This window comes from Aythya marila (assembly GCF_965140915.1).
Source record: "Aythya marila genome assembly, chromosome: 9".
NCBI classification, from domain to species: Eukaryota; Metazoa; Chordata; class Aves; order Anseriformes; family Anatidae; genus Aythya; species Aythya marila.
The window spans coordinates 17,963,832-17,986,695 of NC_139050.1; the positions used below are offsets into that span (position 1 = coordinate 17,963,832).

At 40.9% G+C, this 22,864-nt stretch overlaps 1 protein-coding gene across 4 annotated transcripts in view; it reads left to right on the forward strand.

The window, feature by feature from the left end:
* The window catches only part of MCF2L2 (MCF.2 cell line derived transforming sequence-like 2), a 117,211-nt gene extending 96,936 nt beyond the window's left edge, over positions 1 to 20,275 (forward strand). For all 4 annotated transcript variants that reach the window (XM_082766800.1, XM_082766799.1, XM_082766801.1 and 1 more), the window contains 6 exons: positions 380 to 452; positions 3,552 to 3,661; positions 16,762 to 16,880; positions 17,465 to 17,577; positions 18,537 to 18,640; positions 19,878 to 20,275. In XM_082766800.1, the coding sequence (XP_082622926.1) occupies positions 380 to 452; positions 3,552 to 3,661; positions 16,762 to 16,880; positions 17,465 to 17,577; positions 18,537 to 18,640; positions 19,878 to 19,978 (620 nt within the window). In that variant the 3' untranslated portion in view covers positions 19,979 to 20,275. The remainder of the gene's footprint in view (positions 1 to 379; positions 453 to 3,551; positions 3,662 to 16,761; positions 16,881 to 17,464; positions 17,578 to 18,536; positions 18,641 to 19,877) is intronic.
* The last annotated feature ends 2,589 nt before the right edge of the window (positions 20,276 to 22,864 follow it).

A 22,864-nucleotide genomic window follows, 5' to 3' on the forward strand; every position in this document is an offset into this window, starting at 1 on the left:
ATTAGTCTGAGAAACGTGATTTCTGTCTGTTCTTCCTCTCAAGCGCAACATTAGAAACATCCATTTACATCAGCATGTCAGGAGATGGGGTCCCGTTCTTCACTCTGTGCCTTCTCAAGACTGACACAAAAGATCTCCTTCCACACAAATGAAAGCACACAGCAACTGTTCCCATTCTTTGCTTTACTTTGTGATTGATTTTTTTTCCCTGTATATGGGAAAGTATGAGGGCAGCGATTGTTTTAAATATGACTATCAATCAGTTATCCCATCTCCTCTCCTCTTTTTTATTTCTTTCTTTTACACAAGTAAGGAAGCAACTTACACGATCCAGAGAAATTTCTTTTAACATTTTTTTTTATTATTTTTTTTTTAACAGAAGCAAGTCAATTACACCAAAGAATCACTGAGAGTGTATACCATGCACCGATGAATTCCTCCAATATAACCAGGTAACTACAGCTATCATGGCATATCAGGAAGATGTCTTTTCTGTGCCTTTGTGCCTTTGCAGGACATCAATTCTTAGTGTTCTGTTTAGCTTCCAGGGTACAAACTTACTAAATTGTCTTTGTATTCTTCAAAGGCTTGTAAAGGCAAGTAAGGGTTTTGCTCATGGGGAAACTCAAAATTGCAATGCAGAATTCATTTCAAAGATCATCATTTGATTTTGCAAAAGAACCATATGCTCCCAATTAACTTGAAGTTTAGATATTGGAACATTTTCAGGATGTTAAATGGAGCTGTCAGCAAATCTTTGTAATGACCCAATTGCTGGGCAAGTTTAATATGTGAATTGGCATGGCATAACCACTGTAAATGTTTCCTTGTGATTGCTTTAGCAGGACAAACTAAACCAAGAGATCCCAGGTAACACAACCAGTCTTTGAGAGCTGTGCAATTCAATGCAAGAAATTTTAAACAGATACAGTTCTGTTAATTCTGCATTACATTCTCTCTAGGCTTGGTTATATTTCAGAGATGCTTTGTTTGGAGTTTAAGCTGAAAAGGTTTAAGATGAAAATCTTTCAGCAAAACCACCCTTGAGATAGAAGGAAAAAAATGTTCCAGTAATCACAAAAAGGTTTCAGATCAATCCAGATGTATATCCCTCTCACAAGGCTATTAAAGTGAGAATTTTCAAAGTAGAAATTATAGACAAAATATGACAGCAGGAAATTAATTAACTCCAGGAGGAAAGGCCATGTGATTAGATAGTTATCCTACAGTGGATTAAACCAGAGAAAAAATGAATGCTTGTCCTCACTCTACCAACCCCCCCAGAGAAAGAGAGGTTAGATGCTTCCACTCCAAATGCTGGGTTGTTTTAAAGGACAGGAAAATATGGTAAGACTTCATGAGAGAGCAAAACACGAAGTACCATTGCATGTCTTACTGACTGTTGTAAGCTGAAGCCACCTTGATCTTCTGTAATGTGTCTCCAACAAGAGCAAGGGCAGAGGAACTGCAGCGTGAGATGCCTCTGCAGTGGCTGATGAGAAACAGTGGATTCTTCAGACTGTGGAGCTCCTTCTGCAGCCTGTTTTGGGAAGCTGGGTGGAGGCAAGGCAAGGAAGGAAGAAGCTAGGCTTTGTGACAGCCACCTGCCTGTGCATAGTCTGTGTTTGTGACTGGCATGACTAAGCAGCGCCGGTTGTGAAAGGTGCTGTTATTTAGCTAGTGGAAGGTAGTATTAGCCAAACAGCAGCCAGCATCATCAGTGCTCTGCCAGAAGTTGGAGGCTAATTAATTAGCGAGATGTTATCTAAACATTGGAACACCCTCTCCTTGGTTGCCCTTGTGTAAAAGGCTATTGCTTGTTGGGAATTATCAAACCTATACTGTCACACTGGGGAAATCTTTTTGCAGAAAATTCCAACCCCGTCCCCAAGCCACATCCATTCACTGACAGTCCTTTTTATTTGTTTACATGCTGTGGCAACACTTGGGAATGTAATTCCATGAGCTAAGCCAGGGCTGGGCTGACTCAGAATTGGAGCTGGGGTCTCTGCAAAATAAACACTTAGAGCTGGAGCCTTTGATCCAGGTGGTTATCACATGTCCCTAAATCCTGCTCAGTCTGTTTAAAATCTCTCTCTGTAAATTCTTCCCCAAAGTTTCACTATTTAATCCTGAAATGAGATGTCCTGTGGTATCTATTGCTGCTGTATCCCTCTGAAGGGATGGTTGCTGCATTTTAGTAATAATAAAATGATCCCTTTTTATTGTTTTCTAATCTATTAAACATAAACAGCTTAAATAGAATATATTTCTAATGTTTTAACTCTCTGATTTCTTGGAAATAACTGATTAAGTCACACATCCATGTAAAAATATCCTGTGCACACAGATAGACACTAGGAATTTTACTGCAGATTCTGTTTCAAAGAAGCTGGTGTGTTTTCTTCCTGTCTTTCTCACAGCTGTAAATCTTTAACTCTGTCAGCTGCATGTTTCATAGATATCGCAGCCTAGATGAGAAGGAACAGAGAAAAAAGAATAAGGAAATGTGAGTGTGCTTTGGATTTGTTCCCGTATTTATTTTGAGCCCCATTTTGTATCTGACATCAGGCTGCAAAATCATATTTTGATTTAGTGCAGGAGGTAACAGAGACCTCCATTAATGTTCCATCAGAAACAGGTCAGAGGTTCAAATACAAAGCAGTCCCACACTGTACTTATGTATGCTTGTACTTATAAAAGGTACATGTATTCATGGATCTCCAAATGTTTTGAAGATTTTAATGATAACTTGGACTTTCTCTTACAGCAAGACAGACACCATGAACATTAAGAAGAAAAGTTCATATGTTAACTGTAAACAGCAATGTAATTGCTGATACATGTTAGTAATGAGCATTTTGGGACAGAGTATTTCAAGTGTGTAGAAATAACGACATGGGTGGAACATCCAGTCTGCCAAAGATAACAGTCAAACACACAAACTAAACCACCAGGCACTTGCAAAAAAAAAGAGGATAAGAACCTTGCAGCTCTAATGCCCTACAAACCTGCGGCAGGGGGCTCATTCCCGTTACAGATGGCAAAGTACCTGTGCAAATCTGGCAAGAAAGATCCCCTGGTCTGTGGTTCAGTTGTATATAGGTATATCCCACTTGGATTCATGTTTTCAAAGAAGAAACAGAAGTTGGGAGATCCTGGAGCCAATGGAAACCGTATGTTTCTCTACACATGCTATGACCTCTACATGACCATCCAGTACACATTTCTCTCCTGGGGTCAAATACATTCACACCTCAAAGAACAGAGAACTGGGGTCCTCTTTTCTAACCCAGTTTCTCACCTCTTCCTTCCAAATCTGCTGGACTTGTAAAAGGAGAAAGGAGGCAAGGGCCAGAATAGCTTCTTCCACCATACATGCCTACACAGATGCAGATTTTTATAGAACACAGTTTTAAAACCTGCCTTTTACTCCATAAATTAAAGTTTCAACATCTTATTGTAACAAAGAATGCTTAGTGCTAATATCTGAGTGCTCCATTGGGTATTAAGCAGGAATGTAACTATTTTTGTATTTCTTTTGTCCAAAGGTATAGCAGGAAATCATCAAACATATATGAAAACAAATCCGAGACATCAAATGTGGAAACGTCTAACAATAAAAACAGGAATTCCAGTCCCAATGCCAGACAAAAGAGAGGTAGGAGTTCTGAGACAGAGCTTTTTGCTCCCAAAGGGTAATATTTTTATTTTTGCAAACTCATTTCTAGAGTTTGATGACGATACTCAGAATGCGTGTTGTTTAAGTCCAACATCAAAAATCAGTGCTACAAACCTGAGCAAAACTTCACTAATACCAAAAAGTGTTACCAGGTTAGGAATTTTTAAGTCTGAGTTTTGATGCATTACATCAAAATGCTCTCTATGTTTGTTTATTTATTTATTTATTTATTTTTAAGTATGACTTTGGAGGTATAGTATGTGTATTTTAACCCTCTATATCCTGGATAAGTTGGTTTCTAAACATATTTAATTTTAAGGTTGTCCATGAACTTTCCTAACAAATTTCCTTACTTTATGTCAGAGATTCTCTTGCCTCCTCTGGGTATAAGTCTCCCACTAGTGTATATTAAGTAAATGCACATGCAGTCACCGAAAATCCCTCCATTATTTGAGGGCATAAATACAATAGATATATTCTATACAGTACAGGTTTAAATGAACATTGAAAAGAAGCTGGATCTCCTCTGGCAGTAGCAGGAACACCACTTTCTCTTTTAGGTACCATTTTGAAATGCTGAAGCACAGCATTTTTTTTTTAATCCCTTTATTAATAGAGATGGTCAAAAAATATTGAATATTTTTTTTTGAAGAGTAGGCTATGTGTCAAAAGATTTTCATCACAGTAAGTTTTCATCAGCAGCAAAAGTTATGGATTCTTCATAAAAGAATGCAATTTCATAAATTAAAAACCTGTTTCATATTTTTTTAAATGTGAAATATTTTAAAATTTAAGAAAATGGAAAAGCAGAAAAGCAATCTTTAATTTTAAACTCATAAACCCTAGCTTTTAAAATTTTCTGGGGAAATTATTGGTGTTTTTTACTGGTACAACTTGCACATGAGTGTGGGAGCTGGGATCACCCTGTATGCTGATTTTCACTCTGTCTTCTGTTTTCCCATGAGCAGTTCCTTAGGGCTCTCACTGTAATTTCTTTCTTCCTCAGTGCTAGCTCAGCTGAGAGCCACCTCATGCTCTGGTATGTGGCTGCTCCTGCAGGGCTGAGCAGTGAGTCACTTCTCTTTGTGGGATTCAGGGTGTGTGCGTGCATTCTGCCCTGCAAAACACACTGCAGAGAGAGTCAACGGAAGAGCTATCTGGCTTTAGATGTCTCACTTTAATTTGAAACTTTAATATGTGTCCCTGTGAGGCACCAGCGCCTCTAGCTGGGACTCTGCAGGGGCTGAATTCAGTCATTTTAAGGATGTACAGTTAGGTCCTACCCATAAAGGTGCATAGGAATTGTTCTGTGATTAGGGCTGTGCTGGTCTGCAGTACACATGCTGTGCTCTGCTAAAATTGTCTCTTTTGTGCCACCTACTGACTGTATCGCTCCCAATATCTATGTAGTTAATGTGAATTTTCAAATGTTTTCTTTCAGAAGTACGGAGTGTGTGTGTGAGTGTGTGTGAGCTGCTATTGGCAAGGTGTATCAGCTTCATCACTGTTATGGCTAAGTGCATGTGATTATGTGTTGTCCACATATAAAACAGTCATTTGTGTGGACCTGATCGGTAAATTCAATGACGTGAAGCTATATGGGAGTCAAGTCCTGCAAGAACCTCTGGAGATCAGCCAGTCCAAGCACCCTGCTCAAAGCAGGGTCAACTGCAGCAAGTTGCTCTGAGCTGAGTATGTTCAAGGGTGGAGATTCCACAACCTTCCAAGGCACAAAGTCCCAGTATTTAACCTTGACAGTAGAAAAGTATTTTCATATTTTTAAATTGAATTTCCTGTATTTTTTTTTCCCCTATATTATTCCTTTTGGTGCTGCTTGCCTCTTGTTCTGTCACTGAGCTCCACTGAGAAACATCTGGCTCTGTCTTCCTTACTCACTCTCACCAGGAATTTATATACATTCATAAGCCTCCCCTCAGCCTTTTCTTCTCCAGGCTGAACAATCCCATTTCCTCTCTCCTCATATATCCGCTACTTCAGTCCCTTAATCATATTCATTGCCCTTCAGTGAATTCACTCAGGTTTGTTGATGTCTCTCCTGCACTAGGGAACTCAGCACCAGACTCACGGGGCTCACCTGTGCTGAGCTGGGGGAAGCATCACCTCCTCGGACCTGCTGGCAGGGTTCATCCTAATGCAGCCCAGAATCCTCTTGGCTGCCTTTGCCAGGAGTGCACATTGCTGGCTCATGTTCAGCTTGTTGCCCAGCTAGACCCAGTCCTTATTATGTTTGGAGGTGTTTTTCAGGATGATTTGGTATACCTGCAGACTGAAGGAAAAGGTTTGAAATAACTCAGGTGGAGACAGTATGACACTAGAAACCACTCTTTAATGACTGGCTAGTGCTGGAATGCTGTGAGGACTTGTGAAATCCTAAGTGAGAGAGGATTCACTAAGTGAAGTGATATAGTTCACAGCTGAACAACTGGCATCCCCCCCCAACCCTGCCCTTTCCTCGTGATGCTGTGATGATCAAGTACTATGGATTTTCTTGTTGTACACAAATGGGAAGAAAATGTATTTTATATACCTTTTTTCTGGTTTATTTATAAGCTAATCCAGAGTGGTCCGAACTTCAGCCTGCAGGGCATTGTACCAGGCCCACGGTATTTTTACAGGTATTGCCTAGCAGTGGGAGCACTCACGGCAGGGAATGGATCTGAGGCCAACAGAGGCAGTCCAAAAGCTGAACTCTTCCCAGTGCACCTCTGTGCAGCCCCACAGCTGAAGCTGTCACCTGGTAGCACCAGATGCATCTGACATGCAGATGACCACACTGACATTAAAAAAAAAGAAAAAAGTACTGTTAAAATCTGTTCATCTCACACCTACCTATGTGTGCAGGCACTTTGGATCCTGAATTATTTTGGCTGCAGATCAGGATGTGATAGGATGCACTTTCTTTTGGAAACACTTCTCTGTTGTTTGTCTGTCAGTTTGGATTCACTGTCTCTTTGTGTTCCCTTTGTATTTCTGGTCTTCATTTGTGCCTCTAATGGTTTTAACTGGACAATGTATGGAATGAAGAGGAGAAAGCTAGTGGTCAATCCCAAGACAGAGAAACAGGCAGCCGACACATGGCTTTTCTCCTGCTTTTTTGCCATAAACCTCTCTGTGTTACCTGCCCACATGAAGAAAGGGACAGATACATGATTTGGCAGGAATGCACAGATCAGGGGATTTGATCTAGGCCCACCTCTTTCCTGCAATGTGAGTAACTGTGTATCTTTGAAACCCAGAGTCCCAGGACCTAGATCCATCTGTGACTCCTCTCGATAAATGTGAGTGTCAGGCAGCATGGCTGGCTTATTCACGCAGGAGCCTGGCATGTAAGCTTTGATGGCATGGCCCTGCTTACATCCTGGCTAACCACCGATTGAGAGCATTACTATCTGCCAGCTTTGGAGGCTGTTAGAAAGACTTCAGCAGGTAAGGCTGAGCATAGCAGCTACAGGGGCTGATCCTGGCAGACTCTGCGGTGCTGGTACTGGCTAGCAAAAGTGTGATTGCTCACAATGCTGCTGTCTATGCATGTCTTGTGCTGCAAGGCTTCTCTTATTTCTCCCTACAGCCTTGCTGTTCCAACCATAGTGACATGTTTTCCTAGTCAAAGGTACTAGATCCTTTTCAATGAGCTTGCTGCTAAACTGTATTTTCCTTTGATGAGAGCTACATCCCATCACCTGTTTTTCTTTTTTGTTTGTTTGTTTGTTGCTCTCCATTGAAACTCAGTGAGCCTAACTCAGCCTGGGGGCTCTGTTTAGCTCAGCTGATTTAATCACCTTGACCTCATGTCACCTTTCTAATTGATTAGCTCTTGCTCAGGCTTGAACTGAATCAAAAAAAAATCTCTATTTTCAGTTGTCATCCAGTGCTAACCTTTCCTTTCCCATAAGCTGAATGGCTGACCCTTCCTTCCTTATTTCTCTTCCCTCTCCCTCTCTCTCCTAGTTGATGCTTCCACCAGCCTTAACCTTGAGCGCACAGCGCTTGCTAGAAAGCGATTCACATTGCAAGGTCTTTCCAACCGCAGAGCTCCACCCAAAGGTAAAATCACCACATGCAGCATTTGGTCTCTGGCCATCTGTCTCCTGCACTCCCACAATGTTCTCTCCATCACATAGTGCCATCCATCACTATTTCCTAGAGTGCTGCCGCATCCCACCCAAATGTGCCTGTCTGATACGCATTTATGACTCCTCCAAGACCTTGTTAGCAGAAATGGCTCTCATGGCAGTGTTGGCAAGGCAAGCTTTAAGTTGAGTGGTTGGATCTTTTCATAGTGCACAGTGCAAGTAAGGTTTGTTTCCTTTTTTTTTTTTTTTTTTTTTTTTTCCCAAGGGCCAAAGTGTGAAGATCTTTTTTAGACAACCTAACTTCTTTCAGCAGTTTACTGGCTTGTAAGGAAGAGTATCATCGTTGTGTTGTGTTGCACTAGGTTTTCATGTGTTAAATCATTCACTGGCTGGAGCCTTTGGTTTATCAAATATTGCTCAGCCATGACCTAGTGGTAAGACTTAGGAACTGGGATTTAGAAGATCTGGAGTTTGTAGTCATTTCTACCAAATTGTGTTGTATGACACTTTAAAATGATGTGAGTCTTTGTGCATAGATGTTTAGAAGACACTTAATATCCATGAGTAGAGAGCATTGCATGTTCCTGACTGTACTAGGAAGAGACCTTAGAGGAATGAAAGAGAGGTGAATAGAAATGAAATTGAATGACCATATGCACAATCACTCTGAAAATATAAGGTAATTATTCTTTTAATTGTTATTATATTGCTTTTCCCTTGCTCTGAAAAATATTTCTTATGTGAGACAAAGGGCTAGTATGCACTGATGAAGAGGGTCAGCATCAAAGGAGGAAGAAGTAAGTTCAGGAAGAAGAGTAAGGAAGTAAGAGTAAAGTAAGGAAGAAGAGTAAAAAGAAAAATACAGAGGAGTTATAGTAAAATGTTACAAAGAGAGAATATGACGAGCTAGGGCAGCTGTAAGATTATGGCTGCAAGGATAAGGCAGTAAGATTGGTAAACCACATCAACGTTCTGAAAACAAAAAAAAGAGTGGTTTTCAGATCCTCTGACTTGGGGAAATCAATCACAAAATGCAGATCTGCCAAGTGCAGGATAATGCTGTAATTCAGGGGAGTTCAGATCTGCATTTTTGGTTTGGGTTTCCTCCTCCTTTTTATCTGAAGTTGTGTCGTTATGTGAGATGTCTTGTGTTTTGTCCAGTATTTCCATGTTCCAGACAGCAAGGCACACTTCAGAAGAGTTCATACCCGTAAGGTGTAGCCACTGTCACCTCAAAGACTTGCTGGCTCTGGTTACTTGAGGTTCCTGTGACAAACCTCCCCTACGCAACGGCCCATGTTTGCTGATTTCCCTTTGTTGTGCTGTTCAGTTATTAATCCGGCCTAAAGGAAACCACTTGGCAAATGGCCTCAACGTTTTGCAAAGTGTGGTCATTTCTGTAGGCAATGTTGTGACAAAAACTATGCCAGCACTGACTGGCTGCCAGCATAACTGGCTGTTCTGGCAGATTGGAAACAGTGAGAAGGTAATGGGGAAGTTACTGCAGTAACCTTGTGCTGCTTTTGACCCTTTTGTGTAAAGATTCATTACTGGCCCTGGCAGAAGATGGCATACTGAGCTCAGCTTACTGTGGTTTGGACCCATTGTGTCTGTTCATGGCCAGAACACATAAAAGGGAAAGTCTGAACAACAAAATGATGAGACTAACCAGGGGAAAACAAGACTGCCAAATGGATGCTTGAAGCATTGCTGAACTGTCTGCTTGAGGTAGACATCATGGAGAAGAAAATATTGTATAGAAGCACCGTGGTGCGTTGGTGAAGGAAATGCTGATGCGTGGAGGAGAAGCCTTACCAGCCTCCACTCCATCAGTATGGAGAGCCCCAAGTCTCATACCAGAACTGGCACCAAATACAAAAACCCACACTTGCAGTACTTTGCATTTCCCCTCTCGCAGCATTAGCTGTCATGGCTCGTGGAGCCAAGCTCCAGTTCCTCGGAACTGGCATGGGGTCTCCAAGAGCTGCAAGAAGCAGTGTAAATGTAACCAAATCCTACGAGTACAAAGTGAAGTTTTCTTTGCATTTTAATAAGGGCGGTCACAGCAGCCTACATTTGGAATAATTCTGTATTAATCATCACTGAGGGCAGAGCTTAACCTCTTGTTTTAATTCAGCCTTAGGAGGCATAAATAAGGATATACTTGAACATGTGTGCTTATCAATATCAATTTACTGCTATCGATATGTGAGTAAGGAGCTGCATTAATGCTTACAGGAGTTACAGACTTTTTACAAAGGCAGAAGTACAGTTAAAAATGCACTGAGATTTTACAGAGCTAATATGGTTCCCTGATGTTTTGGCATAACAAACATTGCAGAAATTGCTGTTTGACCACTCATGCTAATTTCTGCTCTGCTGGAAACAGACAGTGAATGTGACATTTATGAGGCAGAACTATGGAAAAAAACAGTGTAAAGAGAAATGTTGTGAGGATGACAAGTGTGAAAGAGAATTTTAAGATTCCTGAAACACAAATCTTCATAGTAATATAGTTTTGCAGAGCATATTTAAAACTGAAGTTTAAAATCACATGATATTTCTTTTACTCCAGTGCTGTTTGACACATAACCATGAAAAAAAAAAAAAAAAAAGAAAAGAAAGAAAGAAAAAAGAAGATACAGTAAGAGAAAAGAAAGCTATTGGAATGGAAGAGTCTCTCTGAATCTTAGTCACTGACTGGAAACATCTAGGCGAAGATTCAGCAAAGATATACACATGTTCTACAAAGAGCTTTCTGTGATATAATTCTTGACCTGCCCCAGGAAAATCTTCAATGAAAATAGAACAATTTATTTTTTACAGAAATCTTTCTTTGATATTTTAAAAAATCAAAACATGAAAATCACAAATATTTTTTAACAATCTGCAAAGTTTCAACAGAATATTTAAAACCAATTCTAATGCCATTTTCAGCTGAAGCTGTGTCCTGGTATAGTTAACTGTTCAAGGATCTTACTGAAACTGAGATCTGAAGGCTAGGAATAGCTTTACTCATGTCTCAAAGAAAATACTCACTTGAGTAATGCATCACATGGGCTTGGACTGTTTGCAGCAGAAGAGACTGAAATTTTAATCCTGAAATATTTGTAAGCAAGCAACTTTTTCTCCCAAGTGTTGCTGCTGTAGTTGGTAGGTGCAAGAGCCATGTTACTGTGCTTCTGGATGTGTAGATGCAATCTCCTAAGAGCTGTTCAATGATGAGAAAGCGTTTTGAAACATTACGTGCTCGCTGAAGCTAGCGGTTAGTCCATTAATACCTTTGATCTGTTTATGAACTATTTTGAGAAAAAATGTGGCTCACATCTCACAGTGAAATCTTAGAAAGTTGTGTGTTTATTCCCAAACAGCCTTTGGGAAAAGGCATGATTTGAATTGGAATAAACAAACAAAAAAAAACCTCTCTGGTGACTTCATTTTTCTGAGCTGATTTACACCCATAAGGAGAGGACATTCCCACAGCGAACTCACAGAAATGACAAACGTGAATTCTAAACTGTTTGTGTTTGGTTTGCAGTGTATTTTAGGCCAGTCATCACAGAACAAGCAGCTCAGTGTCTAAATAATCTGAAGTTCATCTGCAGACACACACCCCGCTCTAACCATCATCCTCATCTCTGTGTTTTGTAGCTGTACTTAGACTACTTGGTTGCTACAACATTAACTGGCTAAAACATTAAGTTTCCCTTCGGCAGCATTAAGATTGGCTCAGTTGGAATTGCTTTGAAAATATGTTTATATAAACTCTTTTCTGTGCTTTTCACTTTGTAGAAAGTATCTCTCCTGGCTGTTTTAGGGAGCAACCTACCTTTTATTTACCCTTTTCCAGCTGCTGCTTTGCTTTGGACATCTTTTACCCTCAGTGCTTATTAACCTCTAATCCTGCCCTGCATTGCATCTATTCTCCCAGATCCAGAATCTAAGGAAAGAGAAGTTACCCGTCGCTTTTCCCTAGCCTCCTCCATCAGCACCACAGCTAACGCATCTGCTGTGACCAAAGGTACCGTCATGCTGCTTGCTTAGCTACCCTTCTCCCTCCCTGCTGACTGATTCATTTGCTGCCAAAAACTGTTCACAGAGTGAGTTATCAAGCTCAGTTTTTATAAATGCATGAGGTTGCAGTAGAAGAAGAATCAGGATGAGTATAACACCTCTAGGGAGGCAGGCCAAGACATCTGAACTTTGTGTCAAGGTGTGCTCCCATTTCTCAGCTTCAAGGAGTGGTGATGATTTCATTGGAAACTCTATTTGCTTTTGGCTGTTACGGGTTAGTTTTCCAACTTCTCCATGCATTTAATTTAGCCAAAATTCAACAGAAATTATTTTCCCATTTCCTTAAAGCTGCTTAGGAATTGTAGATTTCAAGAAAGATAGGTTGTGCTCTTTGAGTAGCAGTAATCAATAAGAAAGCTTGAAATCAAGCCAAAAATAGAGTAGCAATTAGTGCCAGTTTTAAGCATATTTAGTGTAATTACAGTTATGATTCGAATACTTTCAGAGTGGCAGGAAGTGAAAGCATGGTGGAGTTTATAAGGAGAAGGATGTGATGTGACCACTCTATATAAATACTTCTTTGCCAACCTCTTTAGACAATATTTCAGCATTACCACATGAAAATTACAGGCACAGTGTGGGAAAAGAGGTTCTTATAGTGTCCAGTCTTTGGCATCAGCTTCAGATATATATGGTCAATTATTAGGTAATGGGAAAACTGATAACCTACAAAATTACTCCCTAAGCTAGGGAATAGAAAGAAGCACATACATAGAAAGAGAATGGGCAAACTAGGGTTGTTCTGTAGTGTGATTTATTAAGAGAGTGTGTATGAATTACAGTGAAATTCAAACTTTGTTAAGGTTTCATGTAAAAGAAAAAAGTCGAAGGATCCTGTCTACCATTGGGCTGTTGGAATTTTCTTGGGAGGATGAGAAAACTACTTTTGTAATCATTTTAAAAGCTAGAAAACAAAATCAGTGCTTTCCAATTAAGCGTTTTATTTACAGCATATGCTTCAAAAAAATGTTTAGCTTAGCTCCATCACATCATAAGCTCTCTACATGTGTAGTCAGGACACAGGAGAAGCACTGTCCGTGGAGCTGTGAAGGATGCCCTCCAATTCTGTGGGACTTAAGTGTTGGCTTTCTTCAGCCTTTCCCTGCCAGCCTTATACGAAGCTGAGATTGTGAGTCTCCCTGCATTAGTGCCATCTCCTGGACAAGCGTGAGATAAACCATCTGTGAACCCTGTTTGGAAGCAGATACATTTATTGTGTCTTAATGTCTTTTGCAAAAAGAGGCCCGTTTCCTATTCACACCACAGAAGTGTTTGTCTTCACCACTTAGAACTCAGGGGATGGTCATTTTTCTGGGCAACATGGAAAGTATTAGGCAGGTCATGGTTCTAGGTAATGGGAAAGCAAGTTTCTCTTTTAACAATATTTACAGCCTTGTGACTCTGCAAACTTCACACAGGTCCCCTTGTTCCTGCAGTTAAAGTCAAGAGACATGAAATAAAGAGTGACCCAACTCCCTTGGGGTTTGAAGGTATGAGTATTTCCATCCTGCATGAAAACCTGTTTGGCAATCTTTTGATATTATTCACCCAATTCACATCTCATTGCTGCTGGTGGATGACACTGGACTCCATGTAGGCATTCAGGGTTTGGTGTCACTTTATCTGTTTAACTGTGATAAACAAAACATGTCACCTCTTTTCTTGTCACCTGCACTCATGCCATATTTATGAACTTTCACCTAGAGATGGGCCTGAATTAAAACCTCAATTATCTGCCTATTTTGGGAAATAATGCTCTAGACTATGATCTGGATCTGGGTTTTTTTACCCAGCTTCTACCTCACCCTGTGGAGCGTGAGGAGAGTTTAGCAGCAGCGAGCCAAGGGCTACTTTTCACTTTCACCTGCAGTCTGGCCACTTGCATCCCTCTTCCCTTGTTGGGCTTTGCACCTAATAAGAGGAACAGGAGCCACATGCATGAAGATCACAAAAGAGGCTAGACTACATCAATATCCATTTAAGGTGCAGTGTTTCATTTCAGTCAAGCAGAATTTCCACCTGTTTGTTGCAGCAGGTTCATCGATTACTGTTTAATAAACAATACCAAAAAGTTAAACTGGGAAGTGATTCTCCAACTACTGGAAGATCGCCAGCTTCCAATGCCAACTTTTTCCCTTGCACAAGAATCTGCCAGAGCACATTGCTCTGTGGGACACAAGCAGTCAGGTACCCCCGTTGCAGGAGAGGGAGAAGAGACACATAGGCTGAGGAATCCTTTCTTATAATTGTGTTGCTCTGCACAAAACCCTGGTAGAAAGGACAGATGGCCCGGCCAGTGATGGAATTGTTAACACATCAGAGCTACCTGCTCTGTTGCTCCCAGGAGACAGCAAAGGAGGAGACTGGAACAAAGAGGCTGGAAGAAGTTCAGAGGCAGCGGATGAAATAGCGGTTTTGCTGTTTGCAGGATATTTCCTCATGCTTGTGATACCTGGCACTAAGTTTGGAATTAATTTGGCACTCAGCATCATTTTCCCAAACTGCAGTGATTGTAGCTCACTTTTCTCCATGATAGACACTTTTCTCAGCATATCACTTGGTTGCAGAGGCAGGAGGTATTTCAAGGTGCAAGTACTAGTGATAGGACTCCAGAGCTGAGTTGATCCTCACTGGTTAAAGAATATGGTCCTACTGCGTAAGAGCCCTTGCCAGACTGAGTTTCTTTAAGCAGGAAGCAATGAGCGTTGTCATCCCTTTACTGGAAGATGTTGCTGCTGTTGCCAGAGCTCTGACAGAGTTAACAATGTTAAGGATTTGATTTACTTAGATAAAAACTTCCCCCACAAAACCGCATTCTTCAAGAGTGCTGTCATTCAGTTCTGGCAGGGAAGAAGAGCCTCCCTGGTCTGTTTTCATTGCTGTATGGTTGAACATCAATCCCATATACCACCACCTACAGAAAGATTTGAAAGCTGCAAGAAAAGTATGTTAAAAATGGGTGAGGAAGCTGTAGAGAAATAGAACACTGCACTGTACAGCAACTGCTTGCATTATTTCACATCGGTATTTGTTTGACTCATATGGCTGTTCTCTGTCATTCCCACCTTGTTCTTCTGAGGAATACTGCTGTAGTTTCACTCATTTGTGCTCATCAAATGTCTCCTCTTTTTATAACCATTGGATCCCAATCCACCTGTTTGTTTAAGAGACAACCAGTTGCAGAGGTGATACTGGAAGTCCCTTTGTACTGGTTGTCTGGTCACTGTTTCACCTTTAAGACAAAAAACTATACTTCCTGTCACAGATGCTTTTGAGAACACCATATTGGCCCAGACTAAATGTAATACTGGTTCCACCACGAGACCTGTACCTAGATCTGCTTCACAGACAGGTAAACAAAATTAAAACATTTATCATCATCTTGATTCAAGAGTGTAATGTAAGTTTACGACAACATTTATTCTCTTTAACTAAAAGATATTTTTCTTGTACAATGAACATTATTTTCCTTGAAAGCAATGAGAGAACAAGCTTGGATCAGTAGCAGTTATAGAAACAATGTCCCAGAATCTGGTTTCCTGCAGTTCAGGCATAGCTGAAAATAGTTCTTTGAACGGATGTCAGAGAGCTCAGAATTTGATCTGTGATATTTTATAGCTTGAATGAAGTATGTCTGAAATTATTGTAGCAATTTGTGTGGAAGAGGAAGATTGATGCATGTATTTGTAAGAAATTCTTGCTGCCTAGCTTTCTGCCTTGGATATATCCTTTGAATAACAGTGGCAAAAGATCACTGATGCTTTGTCTAAGCGAGAAGTTGTGTTTTGTTTTCTTTTCTTTTTGGTATTTATAGCTTGACTTGCAAATTTGAACTAAAATTGCTATAGCAGTTTAAATCTAAACACCATCAACATGTTCTTGTACATACAGACAGCTGGTTGTGTTTTGCTGGTGTTATTCTACTGATAGAGGATACAGGGTCCAGTTCTAAATTCTGTGGGCTCTGTAACTGAAATCGTCTCTTTTATCTTGGTGTGAACACTCACAATGCAGCACATGAACGCCACTTCAGAGACTAGTTTATACCTTGAAAAATGTCACCTGGGTGCCATAACCATACTTGTAGGGTTATGACTGAGGATGCTGGTCTGGTGGAAGACAGTCGCTGTCTCTCGTAACTGAATTGTAATGGTCAGGGCAGCCACAACCTCTGGGCAACAGGAGGAAGGAGAAGGGGCCGCAGAGCTGCACGTTCCACACACTTATTTATTCTTAAATAAAGATTAAAATTACTTTTATTCTTTAATTATTCTTTAAATATTCCTTATATTTAATTTAAACAATTATTTAAATAATTATTAATAACCTACCACCAGAGGTCTGGTTGCCTTGCACCTTGTTTTTTCTGTCCCTTCCCTGCATTTTCAGCCTACTCCAGGGCACAGTCTTTTAAGTTGCTCAGATGGTAATATTACCTTGGGGTGTGATGGAGATAAGTCAACCAAAATTCAGTGGCTTTGATTTGTAGATAAATATGTGGAGGTAAGCTAGAAAATGAATGAGCGTGGTTTTCTGAAAATCATTTTGGCAAAGTCATAATTTGCTACAGTACTTGCTATACAGAAATATTCCTGACCTTGTTTTTGTACCTTATGAACTGAAGAGATTTAGTGATGGTAAACACAGAAGGTATTGATGCACATGTGCATCATGGCCACACAGTCCACCCTCCTACAAATGACAGCGACTGGTACAGATGTTTTAGAGAGAGACTAATAGCTGCAGTGTAATTTTTATGGCAAAATCAGGGAAGAAGCTGTAAAAAGGTATGAGTAATTCAGTACGTGAAATAGCAGGAAGTGAACCTGTGACATTTATTTTTAAAAGACTGAGTCTGAAAGCAGCTAATGACCAATAGCTAACTCTTTTTGGTTTATCTCTTTTGAAAAGGTTGGCCCAGCAGGCAACTGCCATCTCTAGACACATTTGAAGATTTCGAAGCCATCCCCTCCAGCATGGATGAACTCTCCAACTCTTCAGACATGGAGGAAGAGACCAACCCTAACAATGTAATTCCTTTTTCAAAATAAAGTACAACCTTTCACAGTACAACCTTTTCTTCTCTAAGAATCAAGATTTAGCCTACAAAGTTTGTGTTCATACCTGCCTTAAATTTATGGATGTGTGTCAAGACAGAAGATGGGAGTTTGATCTGGCATGTTAAGGAATTATTCTAAGGCTATTTTATTGATAAGGATCTGTACCGTTAAAAGCCACCCTTACTTGTAAGCTGTAGCTTTACCTTTATTGCTAAATTACAAAAGTGGGAGAAAACACTGAACCCTCTAAAAATATAATTCCAGACTTTTCCAGGTAACATAAGCTGGTGTCACAAAATCAGTTTCTGTATCAGAATAATGTCTGCTTGGTTAATTCTGAAGCCTGGATGCACAGCACAGTTCTTTCCTGAGTTTTAATACTGTTTAATCGTGGGCATGATAAAAATAATAGAAAATGACACAATTCCCCAGAAGAGAAATATCTGCTAGCTTGAAATGCTTAATTCAGTGTTCAACCAAACTCACTTCCTGTTGCACAATGTTCTTTCCTCCATAATGACTATAATTCTGGTGCATTTTTTCATTTATTTTAGGGGACCAATCTTTTTCGGGTAGAAGGAAGTTTTGACAGCTGTTTCCCAGATTCTCTTACACTTGAGGATGGAGATCTAGTGCAGTTTGTGCAGGAAGGAGAAAACGGACAATGGTAAGTACAGCAGAGAGACAATTTAACAAGTAGAATGTCTACAGTCTATTGGAAAAGATAGAAAATGTTCAGGAAAATGCCAAAGCACATTCAAACTCTGTCTGAATCCACCCACTCCATTGACCAAACTGTGAAAAGGCAGTGGTGAGCATGAGCATAGAAGCAGCTTTGTTTAATTCCACCTAGTTGACTTTCATCCCAAATGATTGTGACACGAGGCTTGAGAGGATGGGAGTTTGTATGAAGGGAAATAAAGGAGAATATTTGGACTTTTCACACCTAGCCAGGACAGCTGTCAAAGGCTGCATCCTTTGATAGGATACATCTGTAAAATCTCATTGCCTTCCACCAAGCTGCAGCAGCGAACCAGAGAGCACGTTTAGCTCCAAAGGCTTAGATATAAGACTGTATCTCAGGCATGATTGATAAAGTGAGTGTTAGGAACAGACCTGGCAAGGTGTCTGAATTCTCCTTCCATGGCCAATTTGGAGGAAGATCTGATCTCCTTGAAGTGCCCATATGGTCAGACCCCTCACTCAGAAGTGGCATTCAGCTCAGATGAGAGCAAGTCCCACAGTGTGAAGCAGTTTTTAGTAGTGAACTAAAACCATGCACCCTGGATGATACTTTCAGGAGGGGAAATGGATGATTCAGTTTCTTTCAAATTCAGCTCTGAATTTGGTCCAGGGTCCCAAACACAGACCGAGGCCATTGCCTCCTTCTCACACAATCTGCTTACAAGTGAGCTTGTTCTGTGGTACTGAGTCACCATCTCAGGCTGCTGAGACTGGGGCAACAGATAACTGTAGGACTGCCCTGGGTAAAACACATGCTTTACACCTACTTGGTAACCATTACCTGCTTAGTTTAGGAAATAGCTGTCCAACACACATCTCTAAGAAACACAACTCAGGGAAAGAGAATGCAAGGAAATGCACTGACTGTTCTCTGAGTTACAGGTTAGTGAAGAAACTCGTCTCTGAGAAAAGTGAATGGGTTCCTTCCAGTATACTGCAGCCAGCAGAGGGGGACAGTAACAACATAATTAAGAACAGCAATGCAGGTAACAGAGGAAATGTTTTACTGGTATTTAAAATCTCTTCTGTCTGTGTATGTGTGTGTGTGTACATCTGCTGAAAAAGGAAGTAATAAAAAGTACACTTCCTATATTAAAGTATTTAGCCTGAGTGTATGTCTGTGCTGCAGTCTCTGGTGACACAGCTGAGCTAGCCTGAAATTTGGTGCTTTGGGTGTCAGAGCTAGCTAGGCACAACAGCTTACCTTGGTCTAATTATTTTCCCCTTCTCAGAGGGAATTTGAATCTTCCACCAAATTCCTGTGGCTACCAGTACCTGGGCTAGCTACTTTACAGCTAATCCAAGTGTGTTACATGGTTGGGTATGTTGTAACTGTGGCATAGCTTTCATCCTAACACAGGTACCATTTGGATTTAGATCAGCATCAGGGCTGTGATTCTGGTCTAGGTTTGAAAATGTTAAAATCTCATCAACTGTTAATGCTTTCATGATATTTCACTACTGTCTACAAAGGCCGGAGAAAGGGCTGCTATGGTGAGATCTCACCCAAACAAACACTAAAAGTCATTCTTTCTCCTTCAGCTTTTGTTCTGATCTAACACCCAAACAGGTTGCACTGGAAAAGCTGTATCTCAATGACTCTGCAGATCAAAGGTTTAAAATTTTAGATTAAATTTTGCCCATCCATAAGCATAATTTACTAAAATGTGCCCTGGTTTTCTGTTGGTAACAGAACAAAGCAAAATCTGGCACAGCCACTCTCTGGGGACCTGCAATAGAGAGCTGCCAGCAGCTATTTATTCTGAGTTATTAGTTTCCTTTGTTGATGTTTTTGTTTGGTTTGTTTTTGTTGGTGGTGGTTTTGGTCAGTTCATTGAAGTGGAGAAAACCCTTCTTGAAAGTTAACAGGATTCTTTGCTGTGGTTTAAAGGGAGTTTGGTAATTGCTGCTCCTCCACCTGCACAACAGGTCAGTTCTGTCTGCAGCCTCAGTGCCTTAACTATGGCTCTGATTACGTTAGTGTGTCTGATGCTTTAAAAGAAAACCCAAACCATGCACATTACAGTTAATTACTTGCCAAAAGAGCCTCCCGTGCCTTTTTTTTTTTTGTTTTTAAGTGAAGGGAATAGGAGAACGGTAGAATTGTGATTATTTTACTTATTTTTTTATTTTATTTCAGGCTTTTAACAATCAACCTCAAGACTGTAGATGGGAAATCCTTTAGACGTGTTGTAGTGACAATGCCCATGTCCTCCTTTTCAGACATGTACAATGATTCCTGCAGCACGGCTTCAGTAGAGTCAGACACCAAGGAGAGTGAGGTGGCCAAAAGCTTCCCAGCAGAACAGAGGGCTGGCAGCTGAATGGTAGGACCAGCCTTCCTCAGGACCCTATCCATCTCTTTGTTTATTTTGGGTGGACACTGGATCAAAGTTGCCTTTCTCACAAGCTCTGAGCTTCATAATTCTCTGAAACTTCATCAGCATGAACAGATGAGAACTGCGAGGTCCACCTGGCAAGCTGGGAAAAACAAACCCAAAAGGAACATGAACATCCAGACAACATCAAAAACCACCATCAGTATTAGAGGAGAAAAATGCTTCTTGCATTGTTTATCAAACTGTTTCAGAAGATGTGGCCTAAATTAGGTCGACAGCAGAGCTGGAGAGTTACTATGCACGCACCTTTTGGCAACTTTGCTTGAACACCAAGTTACTGCAGAGGGACACATACATGGTTTTGAGTTCTTGCTCTACTATGGGGTCGCCTGGAGGTTTTTCCCATTTGCTTGCCTCAGTGGCTGTGCCTTCCCCGCCCTCCTTAATTCCAGCTGATACATCACAAATGTGCCCTTTTTGCTGATGGTAAACACCAAAACCATCACATTTTAGGTTGGTTGTGAAAAGGAATCTTCTGACTTGGGCCATCGTTGAGGCTTCATGCAGCAATGACTTGACTACTTTTGCAATGGCACAGTGAACAACCTGCTGCACACAGCATTATTTTGGGATGATGCAGATGGCAACTCCTGGCCATGATGTGGAGGTGCAGTGCTTAGCCGGGAGGCAAGGATGTGTGACAGTTACTGTGACAAAGAACATGTTTGACTCTTTATACAATAGAAGTCATTCCTCTGCCCCCTCTGCAGTCTGTGGTTGCTGGTTCACAATCCTTTGCATTTGGTGCCGAGAATTCAATTGAATGCCATTTAATGTCATATGTTTGAGTAGACTGCATGCTTTTTTTGTGTGCTGGGCTATGGAGTAGGAACATTTCACCCCCCACATGGAATATACTTAAGCATCACAAATAGGCAGTGAGCATTAGATGCTCCAATGAGTGGATAAAGTGTTGTAGTTAAATACTTATTTCCAAGACATTTGGTTAAAGGACTGTACCAAATCTCTGCCACATAAGGATGTAATGTACAAGATAAAGTGATTACAGATTTTATTATTCCTATATAAGCCATTAGCTCATTTAGAGCAGCTGTTAAGGTGTGAAGGTATTTTGGTGGTAATTGGGTCTTAGGTCCCACAAAAGCTGCTAGTACTTTAGTAAAAAATAGTATTGACCAAGGTTGCAAACAGGTAAAGATCAGACTGGAAAAAAATGACCCTGGAAGCTCAAAACAGTGATCGGCTTTCAATATTAGAGATTTTTTTTTTTATCTCTGAGAACAGTGATGCTCTATGTAAATAAGGGGACAAGATCACTAAAAAGGGAGAGAAAGCAAAACCAAATAGTACTCTTTAGTAGTTGAGCCTCTTAGCAAAACAGTAGGAGTCTGTAACATGTTTGCTATCTTCTTTGCAGGGACCTGAATGTTTTTCTTTGTGTCTCAGTGAAGGCTGGTATTGCAAATATCGTAGTGTGTGAGTCAGGATAGCTGCGAAGCAAGTAGATAGTCCCATTCAAGAAAGAGCTTTGAAGTAGGTAGGTAAAGGCTTATTCAGATTTTGTTTGCCTGTGAAGGCTTATTGGTTAATGATGAGTTGCACTGTGGTGGTGAATCCCCATAAATAATGTTCTTCTAACCCTCAGTTTTAAACTCTGGTTTCTGATGTTTTCTGTTTGTGACAAAAGGACTGTAACTTTTTGGTAGCTAATTTTGTCCTACTGAGATAAGAGCTGGTACATTTTGTGCTGGTCATTTACCTTAAAAATGACATGTAGGCTCCCAGGAACATGATTCCTGCTAAAATCTGCTGAAGTTATGAGCACCTTGAGGGAAGAACTGACTCCTTTCAGTCCCCCAAGGAAACGTGCAGTGACATTTTCTTGTAGTGCAATTATTTAATCCTCTCCATAAAATTACTTCACTTTGGTTTCTATATTACTTTCAGTAATTCTTGCATGGCCTGATAACAGTGCTCCTGTCTACCCCTGCCCTATGCACAGGAGAGGAACAGGGAAGGGAGCTTTGATTGCACATTAGTAAGTAAGTATAGTAAGCTTTTGTGTGTGTGTGAGAGAGAGAGATGGGGGAGGGTTACCCTGTGTAAATGAAACTGCCAAAACTAGGATTTGTGACATTGCACACTCGTGGGAAGACCCAAACCTGCACTTTGGAGTTTCTGTGGAGGAATCTCATTCTAATGGTGACATGGCAGTGGGAAGTCGTTGTTTGAACTGGAGATTAAAAATCAGGTATTGCGAGTCCTTTTCCTACCTCTGCTGTGTGCAGGGTGTCAGTGTGCTGCTCCTGTATCCCCTGGTGCCTCAGTATCTCCCTGTGAAATGGGAGGTATTGGATTTCCCTCATGTCCAACTCTGGTGTTAAATTCTAGCGTGTGTGCAAAAACTGGGGACCTTTCGGGGAAAGCAAAGCATTCACATGTCCCACTGTGCCGTATGTGAGTGTCAGCAGTGGCATCCTGTGGGGTACTCAAGAGCTGGAGCAGGGAAGAGGATTGCTGCAGAAGTGTCTTCTGTCTCCCAGCTCACCAACCCACTTGATAACTGCAAAGGTATGGGCTGGATTATAACAATTCTTGTTCCTACTTTGCTTCTGAAAACATTTGTTGTTTATTTCAGAATCTCATGTTTTATCCTGTTGGACCAAAGTTTGAGTTACCCCTGCACCAGGAATGTCCCGAGGCTGGCTAGTGCCTCCCTGCCCCACGGCTGTGTGCAGCAGTGACACAGCACTCAAGTCTCAGCAGTCTTTGGGAGCTGGTTGTGCCACAGCTGTCCTCAGACTCGCTGAACCTGAGCAGGGAGCCCACACCAGTTAGTTGTGTCTTTAA